This window comes from Trichechus manatus, unplaced genomic scaffold (assembly GCF_000243295.1).
Source record: "Trichechus manatus latirostris isolate Lorelei unplaced genomic scaffold, TriManLat1.0 scaffold00154, whole genome shotgun sequence".
Classification (NCBI taxonomy): domain Eukaryota; kingdom Metazoa; phylum Chordata; class Mammalia; order Sirenia; family Trichechidae; genus Trichechus; species Trichechus manatus.
Window position 1 is genome coordinate 6,023,137 of NW_004444090.1, and position 9,525 is coordinate 6,032,661.

General features: G+C 40.3%; 1 protein-coding gene across 4 annotated transcripts in view; it reads left to right on the forward strand.

The window, feature by feature from the left end:
• Positions 1-1,401: 1,401 nt before the first annotated feature.
• The window catches only part of HMGN3 (high mobility group nucleosomal binding domain 3), a 44,885-nt gene continuing 36,761 nt past the window's right edge, over positions 1,402-9,525 (forward strand). For 3 of the 4 annotated variants that reach the window (XR_002825582.1, XM_004386065.1, XM_004386064.1), the window contains exon 1: positions 1,402-1,591. Coding sequence is in view for 3 of the 4 variants with exons in the window: in XM_004386065.1 (XP_004386122.1) it covers positions 1,577-1,591 (15 nt within the window). In the remaining variant the exon portion in view is untranslated. The remainder of the gene's footprint in view (positions 1,592-9,525) is intronic. The other variant, XM_023740400.1, reaches the window with a different exon arrangement.

Genomic DNA, 9,525 nt, shown 5'->3' on the forward strand with positions numbered 1-9,525 from the left:
AGAGGAAGACCTTCAATGAGATGGACTGACACAGTGGCTGCAACAATGGGCTCAACCATAATGAATGTGAGGATGACACAGGACCAGACAGCATTTCATCGCTATGAGTTGGAACCAACTTGACTACACCTAGCAAGAACCTAACAAGGCTTCAGTACATTTTCTATGATGTGAATTTAGCCTTCAAAGATGATTCTGAAACTAACTTTGCCTGGTTTTGCTTTTTCTATAATTTCATGTAAATGAAATTATTCAGTACGGTCTTTCATATTTGACTTCTTTGATGCAGTGTTTTATTTCTGATATTAATCCATGCTGTTGCACATACTAACATTTTGTTCCTTTTTATTGTTGAGTAGTATTCCATTGCATTGGTTTACCACAATTTGTTTATCCATTCACCAGCGCTTTTCTTGAATCTACTGAAATGCTCATACCGGTTTTCTCTTGTAGTCTATTAATCTGGTGAACTACATTGATTGATTTGCAGATTTTAAACCACTTTGCATTCCACTTGGTCTTGATGTATTCTTCTTCTTACACGTTGTTGGGTTTGATTTACTTAAGTTTTGTTCAGGAATTTCACTTCTATGTTTATGAGGGATATTTGTCTGCAGTTCTTTTTTCTTTTGAGGTCTTTGGTTTTAGTATCAGAGTAAAACTGTCCCTTAAAATAATTGGGAAGTGTTTCTGTCATGACTATTAAAATGCCTTGCAGAACTTTGAGAAACAAATTAGGCATAAAATGTGGCATGATGGCTGTCATTTAAATATCTTTGAAATACAAAATAAGCTGTTCTTTTTTTCCCCCTAAATTCCCTAACAAACGTATCTTATTCATGTTCATATCCATCTTAACGTCTAGCTTGAAGCTGGCTGAATTAGAGTGACTTGTAATGACAGATTTTAGAAAATTAGAGCTAAGTAATTTTAGAGACGATAGTCACTAGATACATAGAGGAGGAAACGAAAACCCTTTGAAATTGCCAGACTCTTCTATAGAAAACTAGGTACCTTCCCACCCCTTACAGGCCTACATCACATAACATTTATTACAAGCCTTTATGGGTAGCACACGTACAAATTGCTTCAGTGTACACTTTTACATTATAAAGTTAATGTGTTCATCCTTAATCTTTTTCCTCCCTCTGAAGGCCCACGTTGTTCTCACCTACACAATCCAGAGGGGCAGCAGCAAAACAATGAAACTCCAGGTTTGTGTGGCCTTGGGGTTACTAGTTGAACCGGGCATGCTCAGTCGCCGGGCAGATTCTTCAGTGAAGTGGAAACTACAACAGCGCGTACAGGGCGCGCGGAGGTGGGAGTGTCCTCGTGGAATTTAGAGCGTTTCCGCAGCCAATGGGGCCTCGCTGCCGGCTGGCGGAGCTCCTTATTGGAGGAGCGGGGAGGCAAGCGAGTGGAGGGCCCTGGAGGGAGCCGAGGAGGTGCGGGTCGGAGAGGCCGGGCTACGCCGTGCCCTGCGCGTGAGCAGCTGCGGCGGTGGTGGCAGCATCCAGCGGTGGCAGCAGCAGTTCCGGCGCGTTGCTTTACTTTTTGCTGCACGAACACAGCCATTATGCCGAAGAGAAAGGTAAGACTTGCCGAAAAAGATTTCAAAGGCCTTCAAATTGCCCTTACAGCAAATCCTGTCATTGCAGTGGATTGCGCGGAATGCGCGTGGTAGTAAATCCGACATTGCGAACCTCTTTGCTTCTCCACGCTTGTTTTCAGACGCCTGTTGCAGGCATTTCTACCTCCCTCCCCACCGTCCTCCTGGATCTCTAAATGTTACTTTCCAGCGACGCGGCTTCCCTTCTTTATGAACTCATTCTCGCTGGAATGGTTACCACCTCCCACAACAAGAAGCAAAAGCGGCTTTCCTTCCCCCTTCTGGGAGGGGAGTTCCTCTTTGCAAACTGCTAGGTTGTGATAAGTAGAGGGAAAACAGCGAGGGGAACGAAAACAAGTAAAAGCATAGGGAGATCGGGGGAAAAAAATAAGTCGGGCAGATGTTGGTGTTATTCCCATGTGGGCTGTGCCCACGGCTGGGTGCGCCGCTATGGCTCTGAGGCTAGGGGAGAGAGGGAAGGCCATGTTTAAAACACCGCTCACCCTCCTGCTCGCCTCCGCGGCAGACCCGTATGTACCAACTCCAGTGTCAATCAGGGCTGTGGACAGCGCAGGCGGGGCCCGGGCAGCCGGGACCTGCCCGCCGTTCGCAGCGGGAGCGGAGGAGTTGGCAACATGGAAGTCGGGACGCCGCCCGCAGCTCCAGAAGCAGGGGCCGCCAGCTCCCACCCCGGCGGCTTGAATCCACACTCGTGTCGGGAAGGCGGGGTCCGCGCGCTCCCGCGCCCTTCCGCGCGTTTAGGGGACTGGGATCATTTTAGTCTTGTCTTCCGTCCCTTGCACACTGTTCTCTTGCGCGCGGGCCCGGCACACCAAGTACCACGCACGGGGACATATTCCTCCCTTGGGGTTGGCTGCGACTTGTCATTGTCCCAGGGAAGGGAGGGAAGGAGGCACTCCTCTCCGAGAAAAGCAGTGTGTGGCGGCTGGTTCCTGAGGAAATGTTTTGCACCCTCCCACCGCCTGCCCCAGTGTTTCCAACAATGTCAGTCAGTCTGGGTATTAAATTTGAAGCATGCTTACAAGTAATATCCTGCTTTATCAGCTAAAGTCTGGACTGATTTGTGTGTGTGAGTAGAATGCATTATTAGAAAATGCTTAAGTTTTAAAAATCCAGATTTGCCTATTTATCTGTCATTACTAAGAATTTAGTGGAAACTTGTCTCCTACTCCACTTTCTTAAAAGGATAATAATTGGAAGAGTTTTTAAAAAATCTTATAGTTTATGGTTCCCTGGGTGGCACAAACAGTTAAGCGTTCAACTACTAATCTAAAGGTTGGCAGTTTGAACTCACCCAGAGGCACCTGGCAGGGTGGAGGTGGGGGTGAGGCATGGGGGGTTGGGTGTGGGGGGATGCCTGGCAATCTACTCCTGAAAAATCAGCCACAGAAAACCTTATGGAACAAAGTTTTACTCTTGTACACGTGAGGGGGTCACCATGAGTCAGAATCGACTGGAGGGCAACTTTTTTTTTTTTTAATATAATTTATTGTGCACATGCTATGTGCCGTGCAAAGGGTTTGACTTGCAATATCTCATTTAATTGTCAGGATACCTTGAGAGGTTATCACCATTGAACTGGGACTTAGAGACATGAATAGCCCAATATCTCAACAAATATTACTAGCAAGTATTTAATCAGATGCATAGATCCCAAAGGCCTTGCTTTCCACCATTATTTATTCATTCTCCGTTTAGTAGTGGGTGGGTCAAGAGGAATTTAGGAAATTCCAAGAGACTCTCAGCCTAAGATGGCTGGCATATTAAGAGTACTAATACTTTAAATTAGTTATTTAAACTCAATTTTCATGAAAGAAGTGTACTAGAATAAGGATATTAAAATAATGCCATCATTTTCAGTATTTTATCTGAGGGTTAATGGCTAGTAAAGTCAAAGGACCTCATCATCAAGAAATAGGTTACAGAGTAAGTGAGTGGGTGCTGTCTCCTTTCCTGGGAGTTATTAACAAAAGTTTAGATAAACAGTAGGTTAAATGTGCACTCTTTATATATAATGGTCCATGAAGTGGTAGAACCAGTCTTCCTTGTAGATGTTCAAGGGCCAGAGTTCGTGAAGCGATTACTCTTAATTTCCGCCACTGCCCACCACTGTCTTGAGACAGAAAGAGACAGTAGAGGAACTGGCTTTTAATTATGGTTTCATTTCCCCAGACGGCAGGGAGTCCCCGTGAATAAGCTAGCCAAGCATCCTGGGCCTAGAAGCAAATCTGTGTACCAGCACCTGTGTGTCATCCCTCAGGACATCAGAGTGTTCTTCAGATGTGAAAAATCTCCATGATTGATAGGAAGGCTTTTCATTTATACCTGGAGCCCAAAGTCTGGGTTGATACCTGAGCAAGAACAGCCACGAATTAAACATGGCTGTCATGGCCATCCCATTTTTCAGTCAAGCCTTAAAGATTCCTAATGGAATCCTTGAGTTCACTCAAATGACATTGGAAACCACTGTTATTATGTAAAGCCTGACTATATTGCAAAGAAAAGAACCTGAGACAATCTACTACAGATAGCTCTTCAAGATAAGTGATGCTGGGGTAACTGCCGAAACATTTACATACTACTCCACAATATTTTGCATGACTAAAGAACTGCTCAGTCTACATTTTAATAAGCTTTAAAAGTGCCCCATGATATTTTTTGCCATCTTAGCCCTTTTTTCCATCTTTTTGTGGAAATCAGGAACAGTTACTTCATAAGTGTCTGAGTGGGTCGTTCTGCAGAGCAAGAAGCAGTACTAATAAAATCAATAAAAACATCTGGAGTCCTAGCACTATTTTAATGTTGTAGGGATACACAGCTTGCTCTCATGGAGTTTCTATTTAATTTACTGCTCTCATGGAACTTATATATAATTCAAAGAGGTGATACAAAACAAGTAGATAATATTACAGCTGTATATATGTTCCAGAATGTGTAGTATAGATTCTAAAATTTTATATTTTCCTTATCTATACTGTAGAATGAGGTTCCTAAGTAGTACAAATGGTTCGTGCTGCTAACTGAAAGGTTGGTGGTTCAAACCCACCCAGCAGTACTGCAGAAGAAAGGCCTGGCAATCTGCTTCCCTTAAGATTACAGCCAAGAAAACCCTGTGGGGCAGTTCTACTATGTAACACATGGGGTTGCCATGAGTCGGAATCAACTCTACAGGAACAGATTTTTTTATACGCTCGGATAGATAAGGAAAGAAGGTTGAATTTGTACTTATCCTAAAAGTGTGGATTATTGTTGTTAGTTGCCATCAAGTTGATTCTGATTCATGGAGACCCCGTGTGTGCAGAGTAAAACTGCTGCATAGGGTTTTCAAGGCTTCGACTTTTTGGAAGCAGATTCACCGGCCTCTCTTCTGTGGTGCCTCTGGGTGAGTTCAAACCTCCAACCTTTCAGCTAGTAGTCAAGCACTTAACCATTTGGTCCACTCAGGGACCTGAAAAATGTGGGTAGGACTTCAATATACAGAGAGAGAAAGAGATGTAGACTCTTTCTGTTATCAAGCATTTGAATGCCTCTTCAGATTGTATCTTATGACCAGGCCTCAGTTATACAACTTTAAGGCCATAATATCATCCATTTTATATATTAATATAAAATGCTCTTGTGACATTTCCTGATCCTATCTTTGTGAATTTTGTCTAGATGTTTGTGTGTGATAATCATAGGTACATTAAACCAAATGTTTTCTTGTTTGTTTTTAACTGCTGTAGTGTTTTTTGAAGCAGTACAGCAGTTGACAGTGGGAATTCTTCAATTCCTATTAATCTCTTTCTGAGTTTGTGAGATTTAAATAAAGGAGAATTTCCTGTATTTATTACCTAGTGGATGGTAGGTCACCACCCATTGATAATGAGTAGAATAGCAGGGAAAATGATAACATTCATGGACTGAGGTGGTGGTGGGACAATGAGTGACTGAGTTCTAGACCGTTCTGGTCAGACGCCCACGAATGCTTGCAGTGGTCACCTCGTTATATAGTGATCTGATGTTCTACAAAGGGGCATCAGCCAGTGAGGCCTAGAATCACTGTTCTGGGTTAATTAGAAAGAACAAACACATTTTCACATCCTTCTTTTAATTTTTCCAGTTCCTCATCACTAGAACTGTTGGAAATATCTAGTGTATCACATCAGAAATTCTCTAACGAGGCAATTTTCCATGAATTTGGGATATAAACAGCAGTATCTCTTTATGCTTAATAAAGGTTTAAGGAAGAAATGACTGTCTTCTTCTACTTTGAAATTAGGTTTTTATCTGTTATCTTAAAATGTAAAGGCCCAATAGAGTTGTGCTTGGCACAGGATGCTTGACTAAGAACGCTCAAGTGTTCTGATTAATCTTTCAAAAGATATCACTTGTCATAACAGCAATGATAGAAACTAAATGAAAATACAGATAAATTTGACTACATGAAAATGGATGTTTTCAACATGGCAAAAAAAAATCCACTATTAACAAAATTTAGAAGCTTTTGAAAAACTGGGAAAAAGTATTTGTACCATATATCACTGAAAAAGGTTTGCTGTTTTAAAAAGATAAAGAGCTCTCACATACCCTAATGAAAAAGATATATATCCTTATGAGAAAATTTAAAAAATGTATCAAATAGACAAGCCATGCAAAAAATGTTCAACTGGAAATCAAAGTAATATGTATTATTAAAACTAATGAGAAGTGACTTTTTTTTTAACCAATCTGATTGGCAAAAATTGAAAGCATCACTGCCCAGTGTTGAGTACGAACACTCCAACACTTTCATACAATGTGGATGGAAGTATAATTGCCTTTAAAAAAGCTTTAGTGAAGTATGATTTATGTACCATAAACTCCATACAACCGTTCGAAGTGTACAATTCAGTGATTTTTGTTGTTGTTGTTAGCTGCCATCGAGTCAGTTCCAACTCATAGTGACCCTACAGGACAGGGTAGAACTGCCCCATAGAGTTTCCAAGGAGCAGCTGGTGGATTTGAACTGCTGACCTTTTGGTTAGCAGCCAACCTCTTAACCACTATGCCACCAGGGCTCCCAATCATTTTTAATAAATCATTTATACAGTTATAAATGATTTAGTAGATGATTTGTAGAGTTATACAACCATTAGCATAATTTCATCACTCCAGAAAGTTCCCTCAAGTTGTTTCTGGTCAATCCCTACTCCCACTCCTAGCCCCAGAAAAGGTCCATCAATTTTGTATTTTCTATCGGTACTTCATTCCTTTTTAAAAACTGCCCAGTAATATTCCATTGTGTGGATATACTACTTTTTTGTGTATCCTTTCACAAGTTCATTGACATTTCGATTGTTCCAGTTTTTAGTTATTATAAATAATGCTGCCATTAATATTTACATATAAGTCTTTCCGTGGACATACGCTTTCATTTCTCTTGGGGAGATTCTTAAGAGTGGAGTTGGTGGGTCATATGAAAGTCTATGTTTAACATTTTAAGAAACTGCCAAACTGTTATTCCAAAGTGGTTGTACCATCAGTGCATGAAGGTTCCAGTTTCTTCACATCCTAGCTCACACCTGTTATTGTCAATTCTTGCGCATATAGCTGTAATGGTGAATTTTAATTTGTTGTTGTTGTTGGATAGCTAGACAATTCCGACTCAGAGTGACCCCATGCAACAGAATAGAGCTGCCCCAGATGGTTTCTTGGCTGTAATCTTTATGAAAGCAGATCACCGGATCTTTTTTCTCTCAGAGCTGCAGGGTGGGTTCAAACTGCGGACCTTTCAGTTAGCAGCCGAGCACATTACTTGTTCCACCACCAGGACTCCTTGAATTTTAATTTACATTTCCATAATAACATAATGATGATGAACATCTTTTCATGTGCTTACTGTTACTAGCACAAGGTATGTCTTAGGTGAAATGCCTGTTCAAATATTTTAATTAGGTTGTTTGTCTTATATTGAGTTGTAAGAGTTCTTCATATATTTTGGATACAAGTCCTTTATTGGATGTATGATTTTCATATGTTTTCTTCCAGTCTGTAGCTTGTTTAAGATTATTTCTAAATGATGTCTTTTGAAGGCGAAAGTTTTTAATTTTGTTGAAGTTTGTCATTTTTGTTTTTCTTTTCAGGCATCATGCTTTTGATGTCATATCTGATAAACCTTTGCCTAATCTAAGGTCACAGAAATTTTCTGCTTTTTTTTTTTTCTTGAAGCTCTTACATTTAAGTTGATGATCCATTTTGAATTAATTTTGTGTATGTGCAAGATAGGGTTTAACTTCATTTTTTTTGTTGTTGTTGCATGTGGATATCCAGTTGTCCCAGCATCATTTGTTGAAAAGACCACCCATTCTCCACTGAATTGCCTAGGCACCTTTGTCAAAAACCAGTTCACCATCAATGTAAAGGTTTTTTTTTCCCCCCCTGGACTCTTAATTATGTTCCATTGGTCTATATGTCTTTCCTTAGGCCAATATCACACTATGTTGATTAATATGGTTTTATAGTAAGATTTGAAATTAAGTAGTGTCATTCCTCTAACTTTGTTCTTTTTCGGATTTTTTTTCGTCTCTTCTAGATCCTTTGTGTTTCCATATGAATTTTAGAATCACTTTGTGAATTTTTTTTTTTAAAAGCTTGCAGTGATTTTGATAGGGATTAAACTGAATCTGTAGATCAATTTGGGGAAAATTGTCATCTTAACAATATTGAGTTTTCTAGTCTGTGAATATGAAAGGACCTGACATGTAGTATGTCATCCATAAATGCTTTCTGAGTTTAATTGGGTTAAGTATTTATATGGAACCTATACTTGAGTAAAAATTCCAAAATGTCAGCGTTGTACAATTTATTCATTCATTCACGGTTTGCTAAACAAATATTTATTGAGCATTACCTTTGTGCAAGGTACCATCACCTTGGGAAATTAAGTGAAGAATTATTGTTTTGTTCAATAAGTTTTGGAGTGAATGAGTAAATGTCCTTGTTTTTAAAGATCTTCCAGTCTGACAGGATAGATAAGACATGTATGCAAATATTTGTAATTCATGGGAAGAAATGATAACGGACCACAAAAAAAAGCTAGGAACTAGAGGCATTTCAAGGTTTGACCAGACTGCATCCAAAACCAAAACCAAACCTATTGCCATTGAATTGAATTCCGACTCCTAGCAACCCTGTAAGACAGAGTAGAAGTAACTGACCCCGTAGGGTTTCCAAAGCTATAAATCCTTACGGAAGGTAACTGCCATATCTTTCTCGCCCAGGGTGGCTAGTGGGTTCGAATCACCGACCTTTTGGTTAGCAACTGAGCACTTAACCACTGTGCCACCAGGGTTCCTCCAGACTGCATGCCCAAAGAGAAAAACTTACAGTTGTTCTGACTAAAAAGCCTGAGGGTTATAGGTTACTTTTTTTTTTTTTTTTAACCTTTATCTAAAGCTGATCCTTCATAGGTCTTTCTCTGAAGTCTTGCTTTCTTTGAAGTATGTTATTGTTAGGTGCCGTTGAGTTTATTTCAACTCATAATGACCCCATGTGACAGAGTAGAACTGCCCTATAGGGTTTTCTAGGCTGTAATCTTTACAGGAGCAGATTGCCAGGTCTTTCTCCCGCAGAGCTGCTGGGTGAGTTCAACCGCCAACGTTTCGTTTCGCAGCAGGTCACTTGGCTGTTGCACCACCAAGGCTCCTTTCTTTGAAGTATGAGGAAGTTAAATTCAAGGCATGTTATAACAACTGAGAGAGATTAGGTTGCCAACAGTAGCTGCCATCCCCCAGTTGTAGAGATCCGGTAACTTTTTGTTTCCCATGCCTTTCTTTTTTTGTTTTTTTAATTGTACTTCAGGTGAAGGCTTACAGAACAAATAGTTTCTCATGAAACGGTAGTACACATGTTGTTTTATGACATTGGTTAACAAC